The sequence below is a fragment of the Pongo abelii genome, chromosome 10, assembly GCF_028885655.2.
Source record: "Pongo abelii isolate AG06213 chromosome 10, NHGRI_mPonAbe1-v2.0_pri, whole genome shotgun sequence".
Lineage (NCBI taxonomy): Eukaryota > Metazoa > Chordata > Mammalia > Primates > Hominidae > Pongo > Pongo abelii.
The window spans coordinates 131,792,382-131,809,599 of record NC_071995.2 but is presented as its reverse complement, the minus strand read 5'-3'; the positions used below and the strand labels follow the sequence as shown (position 1 = coordinate 131,809,599).

The following is a 17,218-nucleotide window of genomic DNA, read 5'->3' as shown; positions in this document are numbered from 1 at the left end:
GTCTCCCAGGCTGGAGTGCAGTGGCACAATTTTGGCTCACTGCAACCTCTGTCTCCCAGGTTCAAGCGATGTTCCTGCCTTAGCCTCCTGAGTAGCTGGGATTACAGGCAAGCACTGCCATGCCTGGCTAATTTTTGTATTTTTAGTAGAGACGAGGTTTCACCTTGTTGGCCAGGCTGGTCTTGAAATTCCGACCTCAAGTGATCCACCCACCTTGACCCCCCAAAGTTATGGGATTACAGGCATAAGCCACCACACGCAGCCCCTTTTTTTTTTTAGATGGAGTTTCCACTCTAGTTGCCCAGGTTGGAGTGCAATGGTGTGGTCTTGGTTCACTGCAACCTCCGCCTCCCAGGTTCAAGTGATTCTCCTGCCTCAGGCTCCCAAGTAGCTGGGATTACAGGCGCCTGCCACCACGCCTGGCTAGTTTTTTGTATTTTTAGTAGAGATGGGGTTTCACCATGTTAGCCAGGCTGGTCTCAAACTCCTAACCTCAGGTGATCCGCCCGCTTGGCCTCCCAAAGTGCTGGGATTACAAGCGTGAGCGACTGCGCCTGGCCCCATGTGGGCTTCTTGTCTATACCTTCTTTGTGGGATTTGTAAGCTAGAGGCGAAGATTATGTAATGTTTATCATGAAAAATGTTAGACACAGAACATAATGTAGGTTAATATGAAACTGATTTTAAAGGAATAAGTGCAACATTTCTGTAGAATGAATGGAAGCTCATGCTAGTGTCTTACCTGTTGATAAAGAAATGAGTTAATAATATCACCAGCACATTTCAGGGTGGATAATCACTTGCCAAATGTTGGGCAAAGTTTTGCTCCCCTGAATGTAGCCCAGCAGGGCAGGCTGAGAGAGCTAACCCAGCTAGAGGTAAAGACAGGAACGGGCCCTGCTGTGAGATGCCCTCTCTGTGCCCCTACTCCAAGGCAGCTGCCTTTCTGGTGCCCTTGTACACCCTGTATACAGTTACCACATCCCATGGCACCTGCTTTTTAAAGTTTTGTTTCTCTGGATCTGAGCTGTCCAACCTGAAGGGGTGGGGCTGCCGGCAGGAGCCGTGGCCTTGGGCAGAGTCACTCACTGGCTGAGAGGGGGGCCTGTGAGTCTGGTATTGTAATTTTTAAATTGTTTTTGAGATGGGGTCTCGCTCTGTCATCCAGGCTGCAGTGCAGTGGTGCGATCTCAGCTCACTGCAACCTCCGCCTCCCGGTTTCAAGTGACTCTCCTGCCTCAGCCTCCTGAGTAGCTGGAATTACAGGTGTTCACCACCACACCCGGCTATTTTTGTATTTTTAGTAGAGGTGGGGGTTTCACCATGTTGGCCAGGCTGGTCTTGAACTCCTGACCTCAGGTGATCTGCCTGCCTTGGCCTCCCAAAGTGCTGGGATTACAGGGGTGAGCCACCGCGCCTGGCCCAGATTAATTTCAAATAACATTTAAAGCTCAATTGCCCTGTGTGACAGCTACTCCACAGATTCAGAGCTGCGCTATCCCAGCAGAATGTTCTTTAGTTGGCACCGATACAGACATTAAGCTCCTTCAGGAAAGGGCCCAGTGTGGCTGGGTCAGCATTTTAGCCTCAAAACTTAGGATGTTTTGGGTGCTCCAGGATTATTTGCTGAATGAAAAAGTTTGTATTTGTTTCTTGTACGTATGCAAATTGGGAACCAAATGCTAATTTTGTAATTGATACTTGAAATCTGACAAGTTTCATAATATATTTTGTCTCTTTCTCTCCTGTCAGGTATCATGATGTTAGCTGGTTTGACATCAAGCCATTTGTGAGTCATTAGATCTTCTCCTGAAAATGGGAGACACAGTAGGGCCCCTCCCAGGAGCTCTTGGCTGTTGCTGATGGCAGAAACCAAGCTTGTCCAAGGTTCACTTGTAGCCCCACAGCATCAGCTCAGCTGGTGTCGTCCTGACCATGGACGGCGCGTCGGCCGAGCAAGATGGCCTCCAGGAGGACAGATCCCACAGTGGCCCCTCGGCTCTCCCGGAGGCCACCCTGAAGCCCCCGGGCCCACTGGTGCCACCTGACCAGCAGGATCCACTGGTGCCACGTGACCAACAGGACAAAGCTCAGTGTAAGTTGTCAGGTTCCTCTGTGTGCTGGTCACAGGAGGACCTGGTGTTGAGGGAGGACATGGCATTGAGGGAGGATGTGGCGTTGAGACCACTGTGAGCTTTTCATTTAATTCAAAGTATGTTTTTTGTTTTTGTTTTTTTTTTGAGACGGAGTCTCGCTCTTTCACCCAGGCCAGACTGCAGTGGTGCGATCTCGGCTCACTGCCAGCTCCGCCTCCTGGGTTCATGCCATTCTCCTGCTTCAGCCTCCTGAGTAGCTGGGATTACAGGCACCCGCCACAGTGCCTGGCTGATTTTTTGTGTTTTTAGTAGAGATGGGGTTTCACCGTGTTAGCCAAGATGGTCTCGATCTCCTGACCTCGTGATCCGCCCGCCTCGCCTCCCAAAGTGCTGGGATTACAGGCGTGAGCCACCGTGCCCGGCCCAAAGTATGTTTTAGTAACTGAATGATGCCACCTTTAGATGAGGTGCATTCCTGCTAAACAGAACTCCATTAAACACATGTGGGGCAGCAGCAGTGTTTCCCTGAAGGGATCTATGGGTCTTTGTCGTGTTCCCTGCCTAGAATTCTACCTTTTTTTTTTTTTTTTTGAGATGGAGTTTTGCTCTTGTTGCCCAGGCTGGAGTGCAATGGTGAGATCTCGTTTCACCACAACCTCCACCTCCCAGGTTCAAGCAATTCTTCTGCCTCAGCCTCCCAAGTAGCTGGGATTACAGGCATCTGCCACCATGCCCAGCTATTTTTTGTATTTTTAGTAGAGATGAGGTTTTTCCATGTTGGTCAGGCTGGCCGTGAACTCCCAACCTCAGGTGATCCGCCCACCTTGGCATCCCAAAATGCTGAGATAACAGGCGTGATCCTCTGTGCCCAGCCCTTTTTTTTTTTTTTTTTTTTTTTTTTTTTTTTTGAGACAGCGTCCTGTTCTGTCGCCCAGGCTGGAGTGCAGTGGCACCATCTCAGCTCACTGCAACCTCCGCCTCCTGGGTTCAAGCAATTCTCCTGCTTCAGCCTCCCGAGTAGCTGGGACTACAGGCACCTGCCACTACGCCCAGCTATTTTTTGTATTTTTAGTAGAGACGGGGTTTCACCATGTTAGCCAGGCTGGTCTCAAACTCCTGATCTCAAATGATCCACCCACCTCAGCCCCTCAAAGTGCTGGGATTACAGGAGTGAGCCACCGTGCCTGGCCGAATTCTCCTTTTTTGATTGGTCAGTTGCCGAATTTGTAATAGCTAGGATTCAAAAGTCATCCAGTAGAGATCTAAGGATTACTGAGCACATTGTTATGTTAGCCCCCTGGGTTATGCATGTGTCAGAGGGAAAGGGTGACTTAGTTATTCACTCAGTTCTCATGCCTCTTCCTGGCCAGGAGGTTCAATACATTAAAACTGTAGACTATAGATGTGCTAATTTACTAGCAGAAATCACAGTTTAATTCCTGTAAAATGATACTCAGCACTTAGGATGGCTTTGCTGGTGCTTGCTACGTCAGCATCAGGGGAGGCAGATAACAATGTAGAGGCCCAAGACCAAGAGTTCTGAGACCCACAGCCATGGAACCTGCTCTTAGATCTGCTGCTCGGGAGCAATGTGCCCTCGAGCAAGATGCTTGATTAATCTCAGCCTCCACCCTTTTTTCTATTTTAAAAATTTTATTACCGTTTTTAGAGTCAGGGTGTTGCTCCATTGAGTAGGCTGAAGTGCAGTGGTGTAATCATAGCTCACGGCAGCCATGAACTCCTGGGCTTAAGCAATCCTCCTGCCTTGGTCTCTGGGGTAGCAGTGACTATAGATGCATGTCAGCATGCCTGGCTGATTTTTTTTTTTTTTTTTGGGATAGAGTTTTGCTCTTGTTGCCCAGGCTGCAGTGTAATGGTGTGATCTCGGCTCATCGCAACCTCCGCCTCCCGGGTTCAAGCAATTCTTCTGCCTCAGCCTCCTGAGTAGCTGGGATTACAGGCATGTGCCACCACGCCCGGCTAATTTTGTATTTTTAGTGGAGATGGAGTTTCCATGTTGATCAGGCTGGTCTCCAACTCCCAATCTCTGGTGATCCCCCCGCCTTGGCCTCCCAAAGTGCTGGGATTACAGGCGTGAGACACCGCGCCCGGTTGCCTGGCTCGTTTTAAAAACTTTTTGTAGAAACAGTCTTGCTGTTGCCCAGGCTGGTCTTGAATTCCTGGCCTCGAGTTATCCTTCCACCTCAGCCTCCCAAAGTGGTGGGATTACAGGTGAGAGCCACTGCACCTGGCCAACCTCTTTTGTTGTTGTTGTTTTTTGTTTTTTTGAGAGAGTCTTGCTCTGTCACCAAGGCTGGAGTGCAGTGGCGCGATCTTGGCTCACTGCAACCTCCACCTCCCGAGTTCAAGCGATTCTTCTGCCTTAGACTCCCAAGTAGCTGGGATTATAGACGTGTGCCACCACGCCTGGCTAATTTTTGTCTTTTTAGTAGAGATGGGGTTTCACCATGTTGGCCAGGCTGGTCTTGAACTCCTGACCTCAAATGATCCACCTGGGTCAGCCTCCAAAGTGTTGAGATGACAGGCGTGAGCCACCGCACATGGCCAAGAAACCCATTTTTAATTTGTTTGAGCAAAAAGCAAATTTACTGTCCTGCGTGCACGTGGGATCCGAGGAATGTGACCCGTGTGAGAGGCAGAGGTGTTGCCTCGAGAGCCACCGGAACCAGGGCCAGGACCCCCTGAGGACCCTCCCTCCCCCCTCACATGTCTTGGTTCTTTGACTGTGAACTGGCCCACCCACCAGTCAGCAGTTAGGGGGCAGGGAAAAGACTGAAAATCACTTCATTGAAAGAAATCTCTCTCTATTCCATTTGATGAGGAGATATGTTTTAGTTTGTGTTGTGGGTAATTTGTATGTAATCATGTTAGTGGGTGAACTGAGGTAACACGTGGGTATAGAATTGTCACCGGTTCAACCCAGACCTTTACCCAGCGGGCTGTCGTCAAGCAGAAGCACAGTTCTGGGCTGTCTCTGCTTCACGGGTGGTGTGATGACATCATCCACCTCTTTGCCTTAGGGTCCTCGCCTTGGAGGATAAGCTTAGGCTTTCAAATGACTCCAAAATCAGCCTTTGTAAATGTGAGGCTGTGACTCTGATTAACACTGCTGTTACCAGTGCCTGCTAGAAAGATTGTCAGCTGTGTTTTAAGTGTTTGTGGTTTTTGCTTGTTTTAAACTGGCGACTTTCGTAAGATTTCTTACTGGTTTTACTTAAATGGAAAGAAAACATTGGCTGGGTGCGGTGGCTCACGCTTGTAATCCCAGCACTCTGGGAGGCCGAGGCGGGTGAGTGGGGAGGAGTTTGAGACCAGGAGTTTGAGACCAGACTGGCCAACATGGTGAAACCCCATCTCTACGAAAAAGACCAAAAATTAGCCAGGCGTGATGGTGGTCGCCTGTAATCCCAGCTACTTGGGAGGCTGAAGCAGGAGAATCGCTTGAGTCTGGTGAGTGGAGCGTGCAGTGAGCTGACCTTGTGCGACTGCACTGGAGGCTGGGGCAGGAGAATCGCTTGAATCCGGTGGGTGGAGGTTGCAATGAGCCGAGATTGTGCGACTGAGCTCCAGCCTGGGCAGCAGAGTGAGACTCCGTCTCAAAAAAAAAGAAGAGGAAATGTTACTGTCGTTACTACATAAACTCTACAGCCAAGAGTGTGGAGGTGTGGAGGGTGAGTTCACCTTAGAGCATGGAGGTGTGGAGGGCGGGTTCACCTTAGAGCGTGGAGGTGTGGAGGGCGGGTTCACCTTAGAGCGTGGAGGTGGGGAGGGCGGGTTCACGTCAGAGTGTGGTGGTGGGGAGGGCGGGTTCACCTTACAGGGAGGACGTGGACACCAGAGGGGCTGTGGGCCTTATCCTGGCCACCCCACCTGTGGGACGGGGCCCGTGGGCTGCTCCTCTCAGAGTGAAGTCTTTGTGGGATGAGAAAGTGCTGTGCTCATGGTCTGGATCCTCTTCTCTCCTACTCCAGCTGCGTGTCTGAAAAGTGACGTCACCTTGTTGGTAAAGCCATGGTGGTCCAGCCTGCTCTGTCTTTCCAGGTGCCGAGGTAAACAGAGCTTCCACGGAAGGAGAAAGCCCGGATGGACCTGGCCAGGGAGGCCTCTGTCAGAACGGGCCAACGCCACCCTTCCCAGACCCTCCGTCGTCTCTCAATCCCACCACAAGCCCAGTGGGCCCTGATGCCTCTCCAGGTGTGGCTGGTTTCCATGACAACCTAAGGAAGTCTCAGGGAACTAGTGCTGAGGGCAGTGTTAGAAAAGAAGCTTTGCAGTCTCTCAGACTCAGTCTTCCTATGCAAGAAACGCAACTGTGTAAGCATCCGTTACCCCACTTTTCCCACCCTCCACGTCCGCGTCGCTCAGCCCCTTGGGAGCAGGTGCCCTGCGCACTCGCTGTCTGAGCCGTTGTGTGCCTGTGCCTGCTATGTGCCATCCGAGTCCCACGTGGGGCCGTGTGTTTAGCAAGGAGAGCTTCAAGTTAGAGAGTGAAGATGCAGGTGGAGTCAAGGCTCTGCTACGGTCTGACTGGCAGCAGTGCTGACGCTTTTGCATTAAAGGCCAGCCTGCATGTCCTGTGTCACCCAGGTGCTTGGTAAGCAGTCCGTGGGCATCCAGTCTGTTGTTTTTTTTTTTTGAGACAGAGTCTTGCTCTTTCGCCCAGGCTGGACTGCAGTGGCGCTATCTCGGCTCACTGCAAGCTCCGCCTCCTGGGTTCATGCCATTCGCCTGCCTCAGCCTCCCGAGTAGCTGGGACTACAGGCGCCCGCCACCAGAGCTGGCTAATTTTTTGTATTTTTAGTAGAGACAGGGTTTCACTGTGTTAGCCAAGATGGTCTTGATCTCCTGACCTCATGATCCTCCCCCCTCGGCCTCCCAAAGTGTCGGGATTGCAGGCATGAGCCACCGCGCCCGGCCTGTTTTGTTTTTTAATTAGAGTCAAGATCTTGCTCTGTCGCCCAGGCTGCAGTCCAGTGGCAGTCAGAGCTCACTGTAGCCTCTGCCTCCCAGGTTCAAGGGATCTTCCTGCCTCTGCCGTCAAGTAGCTGGGACCACAGGTGCATGCCACCTTACCTGGCTAATTTTAATTTTTTTTTTTTTTTATAGAAACGGGGTCTCACCATGTTTCCCAGGCTGGTCTTGAACTCCTGGGCTCAAGTGATCGTCATACCTCGGCCACCCAAAATGCTGGGGTTATAGGCGTGAGCCACTGTGCCTGGCCTGCAGTATATTTTTAAAACTTTCTTAAAACTAAATAACAACAACAAAAAAAAACTCCCACATTAACTGAAATCAAACTGCATTTCACATGTGTTTATTTGAAACAATTCTGAAAACTCGCTGCCAGCATTTAAGTTGAGAAGTAGCATGTAAAAAAGTCTAGATTCCTGATTTTTTTTCAACTTAGTTTATTTACTTTTGGGGTGCTGAAGTTACAGATGTGTGAGCTCTGGCCCAGGTGCCTGTGGCAGCAGTGCTGGGTCTGCGGGCACACCTTTGCGGGATGCCCCTGGTCACCTGTTCCTGCTGGCGCCTGGCCCTGAGCCTATCTCCTGCATCAGTGTTCGGTTGAAACCCTGCTTGTTTTGCCGACTTATATAAATATCTGCCTGGTGGCCATAGGCCTGAATTTGCCACTTACGGTCTAGCCATCTGGACCACTTTGCCTTGTGAAAAGGACTAGAGATCTTTTCAGTGATCAAATGTATAAACTAACAATGGTACATTTACAGTGAAATTCTTGGTGACTGCTCAGATGTTAGGGATTATTTAGGACAGTAGCTGCTCATTTCAGCATCCATGTGTAAGGAGGGTGCCATGGGTAAAGCGTTGCTGTGTGATTACGCTTTCCTACTCTGGTCGGCACCCAGGCCGTCGGGCCATGTCTGCTGATGGCTTAGGAAGGACGAGGCCACACACTCAGCCCTGAGAAGTGGAGCCCTGGGTTTGTAACTATAACACGTTGGCACATACCATGCAACCCTTTTATCACCCAAAATGAAAGGTCTGGGTTTTAGATATTTTAAATTCTGGTTTTGGCTAAAAAGTTGTAAATTTTCACCTCCTGTCCCAGAGCGTGACCTCGGATTGGAGTCTTGTCTGTCTGGAAACTGAGGTAACCCGCCCCCAGCCCTGGAGGGCGGAGCCTGTGCAGCATTTACTCTGCAGTGAGGCCTGGCGCCAGGCTTCAGCCATTTGAGTACCGCCAGAGCCTTATCGAAATGTGACTTGTTACTGCAGGAGCTGAGATGAGCTGTGCATCAAAGCGGACCCCAAATGTAACTGAGCAAAGAAATGTACTCGGGGTCTCGTGACCCCACGACGGCTGAGCTCTTGTGGCTGGGTACTGCCTGTAACTCCATGGTACCGGCTTTTCACATGCTCCTCCCAACGGGGTCACGAGAACCTGCTGTGAAGCCAGGGCAAGTTACAGCGTGGTGAGAGCTGAGCCTGCCTCAGAGTGCTCGGCATGGCTCCAGCTTTGAACCCAGTTCTTTCTGTTGTTAAAAGGCACTTGCTGCCGGGCACAGTGGCTCACGCCCGTAATCCCAGCACTTTGAGAGGCCGAGGCGGGCGGATCACCTCAGGTCGGGAGTTGGAGACCAGCCTGACCAACATGGAGAAACCCTGTCTCTACTAAAAATACAAAAGTAGTCAGGCGTGGTGTTGCACGCCTGTAATCCCACCTACTCAGGAGGCTGAGGCAGGAGAATCGCTTGAACCCAGGAGGCAGAAGTTGCGGTGAGCCGAGATCGCACCATTGCACTCCAGCCTGGGCAACAAGAATGAAACTCCATCTCAAAAAAAAAAAAAGGCCAGGCGCAGTGGCTTACGCCTGTAATCCCACCACTTTGGGAGGCCAAGGCGGGTGGATCATGCGGTCAGGAGATCGAGACCATCCTGGCTAACATGGTGAAACCCCGTCTCTACTAAAAATACAAAAAATTAGCCAGGCGTGGTGGCAGGTGCCTGTAGTCCCAGCTACTTGGGAGGCTGAGGCAGGAGAATGGTGTGAACCTGGGAGGCGGAGGTTGCAGTGAGCCGAGATCATGCCACTGCACTCCATCCTGGGCAACAGAGTGAGACTCCATCTCAAAAAAAAAAAGAAGGCACTTGCTGCTGTTTCCTGTTTTACCAGGGGAATGCCCCAGGCGGGGTGTACTCATCATGGGATCACAGACTCAGTGCCTGGCCACTGTGTCTCCTGTGAGGTAGATCCCGCCTGTGGTCAGTGTCCGGGGCTCACAGTTCTCTCTTGATCTAGAAATTGTCCTTCCAAACAAGATGGCTGTGCATTGTTTAGGTGTAAAATATATGGGTAATTAAGTACAAAATGACCAAGTTCTTGTGCCTGATTGTTCTGCGTCCTGGTATTTTATGAGTTTCCAAATTGCCATTTTCCCACTGCAGGCTCTACAGATTCTCCCCTGCCCCTGGAGAAGGAGGAGCAGGTCCGACTTCAGGCTCGGAAGTGGCTGGAAGAGCAGCTCAAACAGTACAGGGTGAAGCGCCAGCAGGAGAGGGTGAGTCTCCCTCTCCCGAACAAGCTCATGGAAAGCTTCCTGTGCCAGAGACAACTGTTGGTCCCACATAACCCGGGGACCTGCCATTGGCTTCTCTGAGCTGCCATGGGCTCGGGCCTTCTTTTGCAACAAGCACATTTTATTTCTAAATCTGCCAGTTGAAAAGCAAAGAAAGCAAACACAGGTGACCTCAGAGATACTGTGGGTTCAGTTCTGGACCACCACAAAAATGTAAACATTGCAATAAAGCAAGTCCTACAGTATTTTTGGTTTCCTAGTGCATAAAGAAGTTATGTGTATACGCTACTGTAGTTTACTAAGTGTGCAGTAGCACTGTGTCTAAATAAAAATGATGTACCCACATTAATTTGACAATGCTTTATTACTAAAAAGTGCTAACGATCATCTGAGCCTTCAGCAAGTCGTAATCTCTTTGCTGTTGGAGCATCTTGCCTCAAGTTTGATGGCTGCTGACTGATCAGGGTGGTGGTTGCTGAAGGTTGGGCTGTGGTAATTTCTTAAAACTGCACTAAAGTTTACCATATCTTACAAAAGATGTCTCTGTGACATGCAGTGCTATTTGATGGCATTTTACCCATTCAAGTTTTATCCTGAGATTGCAGCAATTCAATCACGTCTTCAGGCTCCACCTCTAATACTAGTTCTCTTGCTGTTTCCACCACATCTGCAGTCAAGTTCTCCACAGAAGTATTGAATCCCTCAAAGTTGTCTATGAGGGTGGAAATCAGTTTCTTCCACACTCCTGTTAATGTTAATATTTTGACCCCCTCAACCCATGAATCATGAATCTTGAATGTTTTTAATGGCATCTAGAATGGTGAGTCCTTTCCAGAAGGTTTTCAGTTTACTTTGCCCAGATCCATGAGAGGAATCACTATGACTATGGCAGTTGTACCCTTACAAAAGGTATTTCTTAAGTAATAAGACTTGAAAGTCAAAAGTAGTCCTTGATCCATGGGCTGCAGAAGGGATGTTGTGTCCGCAGGCAGGAAAGCAACATTCACCTCCTTGTACATCTCCCATCAGAGCTCTTAGGTGATCTGGCGTATTGTCAATGAGCAGTTAAAAAAAAAAAAAAAAAAAAAATATATATATATATATATATATATATATATGTATGTATTTTGAGACAGAATCTCGCTTTGTCACCCAAGCAGGTGTGTAGTGGTGCAATCTTGGCCCACTGCAATCTCTGTCTCCCGAGTTCAAGCGATTCTCCAGCCTCAGCCTCCTGAGTAACTGGGATTAAAAGCGCGTGCCACCACGCCCGGCTACTTTTATTTATTTATTTATTTTTTTATTTTTTTTGAGAGACGGAATCTCACTCTGTTGCCCAGGCTGGAGCGATCTCGGTTCACTGCAACCTCCACCTCCCAGGTTCCAGTGATTCTCTGCCTCAGCCTCCTGAGTAGCTGGGACTACAGGCACCCACCACCGCACCCAGCCTGTGTCATGTTTCAAAAGGATCTCTTCAGTAGAAGAAGATCAATAAAATCACCAGTGTGTTCTTATACCTTTAAGGTTATGTTTTTAAATACTTTAATCTGGCTGGGTGCAGTGGCTCTCACACCTATAATCCCAGCACTATGGGAGGGCGGGGCGGGCGGATTGCTTGAGGTCAGGAGTTTGAGACCAGCCTGGCCAACATGGAGAAACCCCGTCTCTACTAAAAATACAAAAAATTAGCCGGATGTGGTGGCACACCCCTGTAGTCCTAGCTACTCAGGAGGCTGAGACAGGAGAATCACTTGAACCCAGGAGGCAGAGGTTGCAGTGAGCCAAGATCACACCACTGCACTCCAGCCTGGGTCTATCTTAAAATAAATAAATAAATAAAAACGCAAGTATGAAAAATCAAGAGTTATCCTAGCAGTCATAAGATTAGTGGGAAATATAACATTTATAACAACAAAAAGGATAAACTGAGAAGTAAGTTAGAAGGGCCGCAGAGGGCCTGGGTTCTAGATGGGGGTGGGGTAGCTGCTCTGTTGAGGGGCATGCATGTAGGGTCCAGCTCCACAGGATCGGTGGGTTTTCTCCCCGTGTGCGGAGATGAGAGAGTGTAGAAATAAAGACACAAGACAAAGAGATAAAAGACAGCTGGGCCTGGGGGACCATTACCACCAAGACGTGGAGACCGGTAGTGGCCCCGAATGTCTGGCTGCGCTGTTATTTATTGGATACAAAGCAAAAGGGGCAGGGTAAAGAGTGTGAGTCATCTCCAATGATAGGTAAGGTCACGTGGGTCACGTGTCCACTGGACAGGGGGCCCTCCCCTGCCTGGCAGCTGAGGCAGAGAGAGAGAGAGAGGGAGAGAGAGAGACAGCCTACGCCATTATTTCTGCATATCAGAGACTTTTAGTACTTTCACTAATTTTGCTACTGTTATCTAAAAGGCAGAGCCAGGTGTACAGGATGGAACATGAAGGCAGACTAGGAGCGTGACCACTGAAGCACAGCATCACAGGGAGGTGGTTAGGCCTCCGGATAACTGCGGGTGTGCCTGACTGATGTCAGGCCCTCCACAAGAGGTGGAGGAGTAGAGTCTTCTCTAAACTTCCCCGGGGAAAGGGAGACTCCCTTTCCCGCTCTGCTAAGTAGCGGGTGTTGTTCTTTGACACTGACGCTACCGCTAGACCACGGTCCGCCTGGCAACGGGCATCTTCCCAGACACTGGCGTCACCGCTAGACCCAGGAGCCCTCTGGTAGCCCTGTCCGGGCATAACAGAAGGCTCGCACTCTTGTCTTCTGGTCACTCCTCACTATGTCTCCTCAGCTCCTGTCTCTGTATGGCCTGGCTTTTCCTAGGTTATGATTATAGGGCGAGGATTATTATAATATTGGAATAAAGAGTAATTGCTACAAACTAATGATTAATGATATTCGTATATAATCATGTCTATGATCTAGATCTAGTATAACTATTCTTATTTTATATATTTTGTTACACTGGAACAGCTCGTGCCCTCGGTCTCTTGCCTCGGCATCTGGGTGGCTTGCTGCCCACACGTGCAAGCGGATGTGGGCAGACGGAGGAAATTATGGATTTAAGGTGGTTCTAGTTCAACAGAATGTTCTTCCTTTTTGAAGAAATTTTTTTTTAATTTTTGTTTTTTGGAGACAGGGTCTCACTCTGTCACCCAGGCTGGAGTGCAGTGGCATGATCTCGGCTCATTACAACCTCCGCCTCCTGGGTTCAAGCGATTCTCCTGCCTCATCCTCCCAAGTAGCTGAGATTACAGGTGGCTCATTTTTTTGTATTTTTAGTAGAGACGGGGGTTTCAACATGTTGGCCAGCCTGGTCTTGAACTCCAGACCTCAAATGATCTGCCCGCCTCAGCCTCCCAAAGTACTGGGATTACAGGTGTGAGCCACTGCGCCCGGCCTTGAAGAAAATTTCTGTTTATCCAAAAAAATAAAATAAACTGGACAATAGCCAGGAAAGTTCTGTTGAGGAAGTCTGATGAGGAGGTACTTGCTGGGATGTGTTTTAAACGTTTTGAGGTCACGGTCACTGAAGAGTGTGCTTTAGACCAGAGGTGGTCATGCTGGTCAGTAGAGTGGGGCCTTGCAGCAGTGAGACCACCACGGATCAGAGGCCTGGCCGCACCCTGTGTGGTGAGGGCCTGGGGAGGTGGTGCTCTCTGGTTGTCAGCGGAGGGAGTAGTGATCGGTGCCACCTTTCTGAATGGCAATTTTAAGAATGCTGCTTGTGGATTTTAAATGTAATTGTCGTACTTTTGTTTTCTTCTCAGTCCAGTCAACCTGCAACCAAAACGAGACTTTTTAGCACGCTTGATCCTGAGCTCATGTTAAACCCAGAAAACTTACCAAGGGCCAGTACCCTGGCTATGACAAAAGAATATTCCTTCCTGCGCACCAGTGTCCCTCGGGGGCCTAAGGTGGGCAGCCTGGGGCTTCCAGCACATCCTAGGGAGAAAAAAAGTTCCAAATCAAGCAAAATCCGGTCTCTGGCCGATTACAGAACTGAAGATTCAAATGCGGGGAATTCCGGGGGAAATGTCCCGGCTCCCGATTCTACCAAGGGTTCCCTGAAGCAGAACAGAAGCAGCGCGGCGTCCGTTGTGTCTGAGATCAGCCTGTCCCCCAACACTGACGACCGTCTGGAGAACACCTCCCTGGCTGGAGACAGCGTGTCTGAGGTGGATGGAAATGACAGTGACAGCTCATCGTACAGCAGCGCCTCCACCCGAGGGACCTATGGCCTCCTGTCGAAGACGGTGGGCACGCAGGACACCCCCTATATGGTCAACGGCCAGGAGATTCCTGCGGATACCCTGGGCCAGTTCCCCTCGATTAAGGACGTCCTCCAGGCCGCAGCCGCTGAGCACCAAGACCAGGGGCAGGAGGTCAACGGGGAGGTGCGGAGTCGGAGAGACAGCATCTGCAGCAGGTGGTGGGGACAGCAGAGGTGGGCGGGGCGGGTGGAGGTGGGTGGGGCCAACAGAGGGGCGTGTGGGGCGGTAGCAGAGGTGGGTGGGGCCGACAGAGGGGGCAGGGTGGGCAGAGGGCCTGGCCTGAGACGTTGCTTCCAGGGCCCACGGCTCTCCGCACTGGAACAGGCGATACATAGCTTTTCTTCCTGATTCTATCCTTGGTCTTGACATGAACATTTAATTCATAACAAGTCTGCTGCTTTTTAGGCAGTAGAATTAGATCAGCAATGGTCTGTGTTATTAAAATATCCAGTCTCCCGTTTACATAGACTTGTCACTAAGCTGCACGACGCTTGCATGTCTCATGTTTCCGGAACAGTTCCCACTGCGTGAGGTGCCGACTGTTGGCAGGAATGTTCATCCGTGCATTCATGCAAGCCTTAGCTCTCTACTTAAATCTCTTACTTAATTTTAAAAAATTGGGAGAGAGCAGCAGGGGTGTGTGGAATTCGGAGAATGTGGAGGAGTGTGAAGGAAAATAAGGATGGTTTGCACAGGCCTGACCCGTGCCTTTGTCCCCAGCGCGTCCTTGGAGAGCTCTGCAGCAGAAACACAGGAGGAGATGCTGCAGGTGCTAAAAGAGAAAATGCGACTCGAAGGACAGCTGGAAGCCTTGTCACTGGAGGCGAGTCAGGTAACGGACGTTCGACTGACATCTTAGTGTGCGGCGAAGTCAGAAGGCATGTGTGGCTCCTCTCTTGGGTGTGAGGTTTCACAGATGTGGTTGGGAATCAGCTGCCGCAGCATGTGTGGCAGCCAAGCGTTCTGCATCTTTACATTTTTTGTATACTTCTCAGCCTTAGAAAGAGGTGTGAGTTTTCTGCCTCATTGTGCATGGGTGCGTTTCTCCCTGCGTCTCTACCAGAATATTTCCTAGATGTTAGGTGTCTCACAGTCCATAAGAGTCAAATTCTCTTGGTGGGTTGCAGCTTTTTCTGGCATGGTGAACCTTTTTTCTTTGTAGTGATTTCTGCTTTTTCTGATACTAGTTTTGCTGCATCCAAGAAAGCTGCACACGCTTGGTTAGCATGTGCCAGAAATATCATTCTCCATCCCTTATTTCAGCTCTCCTTTGTCATTTTGTTGTGTGTACTTTATCCATAGTGAAGAGTTAGGTATTTATCTTCTGTCGACAGTTGAGTAAATCTGTTCAGTGGGGTTCAGCTGTCCGCTTCTGGCGTGGGAGCGTGAGAATGCATCCAGGCCCTGAGGTGACACAGCTGAGGGAGCCTCCTGCAGCGAGCGAGGCTGCAGAGCAGGGCCGGAGCTGCTCACAGTGCCAGGAGCTTGCCTTTCTAAATGCACGCCTCATGTCGAAGATGGTTTTCTCATACAACATGGCCTTTGGACACAAACCAACCAGTTTGTGACACCTAAAGCTGTGTCTACAGAAGAGGTGATTTCGGCTGTTTTGAGGCTAATTCTGGTTGTATGGTCGTCACTTCTCCAGTGTTACAATATGAGCCTCCCACCGTCGGATGCATTTCCCCTCCTCTGTGTAGCCACTCTCTCGAACGGTGGCTTGCTGTCAGTGCACTTTGTCTTCTTATCCTCCTGGGATCACTGGTCCTTCGGTTGCATCCACACCAAGATTGTGAGGGTTGTTTCAGGTGTGGTGGTTGCTGCCCCTTGCTCTAGGGTCTCCTGGAGTTTGTGGAGTTCCTTGATTGCTTTGGGTGTTTGTTGTCTTGGTGATGTGTGAACTGGATCCCTGCCCCTGTAGGCCTTAGCGTGGGGGCAGGTGGTGGGGCAGTTTCCTCTGGTGATTCTCTGCTGCTCCTGACAGCACTGCCGTGGCCACTCAGGACTGTGCTGTGTCCCGTGGCTCTGGCTGGAGCCGCACTTAGGAGGCAGCCACCTTTCCCTGCCTGCGTTTTTTGCCCATTTCCCCCCAGATACGAATCCGCTTTTAATCTCTCGGGTCCCTCTACACGTCTGGCATTCTGTGTGTGTGCGCATACGTGTGCACCCATGTACATGTCTGGTGTTTTGAACACGTTTCCAGTGTCCTCGCAGGAGACGGGTGCTTCCCCAGCCCTGCCCTAGCGCTGCCCTGTGCAGGTGCAGTTGGGCCCAAAACCAGTGCAGGCTCCGTGTGCGTCCTGGGCCTGTTTGGAAAGTCGCCTTTTTCTGGGATGGCTGTGCTGGGAGAGCACCTGGGGGTCTCGGGCCAGGGTCCCCTGTCAGGCCCTGGGAGAGCACCTGGGGGTCTCAGGGTCCCCTGTCAGGCCCCGGGAGAGCAGCTGGGGGTCTTGGGGTCCCCTGTCAGGCCCTGGGAGAGCACCTGGGGGTCTCGGGGTCCCCTGTCAGGCCCTGACTGACTCGCCAGTTGTGTTCCTGTTAATACACTGGACGGAAGTGACTCGTTTTCTGAAAGTCACTGTTGTTGTTGGGATCTTTTCAGGCACTTAAAGAGAAGGCTGAGCTGCAGGCCCAGCTGGCCGCCCTCAGCACGAAGCTGCAGGCACAGGTGGAGTGCAGCCACAGCAGCCAGCAGCGGCAGGATTCGCTGAGCTCAGAGGTGGACACCTTGAAGCAGTCGTGCTGGGACCTGGAGCGAGCCATGACCGACCTGCAGAACATGCTGGAGGCAAAAAATGCCAGCCTGGCGTCGTCCAACAATGACTTGCAGGTGGCCGAGGAGCAGTACCAGAGGCTTATGGCCAAGGTAGAGGACATGCAGAGGAGCATGCTCAGCAAGGACAACACAGGTGAGGCTGGCCCTGGCCCTCCCCTCCCCCTCCCTGTCTGGTCCCTGCTGCTCCCTCCTCCCTCCTCGACTGGTCCCCACTACGCCCTCCTCCCTGGTGCTGACAGCTCTGTTGGCATGTGACTGTGACTGTGCCTGTGAGGGTTGCATTGGTTTATAAATTACACATAAGGAGGCTGTTTTTCTAAAGGAAATACAAGTTTTAGTTGAACTTGTGGAATTGTGTACATTTTGCGTGCACATCCAGAGGAATGAATTAGGTCTTGGAGATTGACCTTAGACCCTGGAGTATCTGCAGTGATCATTTCCACGCATCATGCCTCAAAAGTCCAGTGTTATTTGGGAGTGTAGAGCTGCCCACTTATTCCACAGAATTGCAGATTCCATTTA

At 50.6% G+C, this 17,218-nt stretch overlaps 2 protein-coding genes across 4 annotated transcripts in view; both read left to right on the top strand.

Annotated features, from left to right (window-relative positions):
- Positions 1 to 1,903, top strand: part of CHFR (checkpoint with forkhead and ring finger domains) — a 63,477-nt gene extending 61,574 nt beyond the window's left edge. Inside the window, exon 20 of the mRNA XM_054526254.1 lies at positions 1,753 to 1,903. The gene's annotated coding sequence lies outside the window, so the exon portion shown is untranslated. The remainder of the gene's footprint in view (positions 1 to 1,752) is intronic.
- GOLGA3 (golgin A3) overlaps positions 1,866 to 17,218 on the top strand; it is a 48,773-nt gene continuing 33,420 nt past the window's right edge. The window contains exons 1-6 of one of the 3 annotated variants that reach the window (XM_024257351.2): positions 1,866 to 2,095; positions 6,159 to 6,311; positions 9,528 to 9,640; positions 13,417 to 14,075; positions 14,641 to 14,752; positions 16,523 to 16,829. In XM_024257351.2, the coding sequence (XP_024113119.2) occupies positions 1,936 to 2,095; positions 6,159 to 6,311; positions 9,528 to 9,640; positions 13,417 to 14,075; positions 14,641 to 14,752; positions 16,523 to 16,829 (1,504 nt within the window). In that variant the 5' untranslated portion in view covers positions 1,866 to 1,935. Of the gene's footprint in view, positions 2,096 to 5,394; positions 5,789 to 6,158; positions 6,432 to 9,527; positions 9,641 to 13,416; positions 14,076 to 14,640; positions 14,753 to 16,522; positions 16,830 to 17,218 lie in introns of those variants that run through there. The other 2 variants (XM_024257350.2, XM_054528477.2) reach the window with 2 other exon arrangements.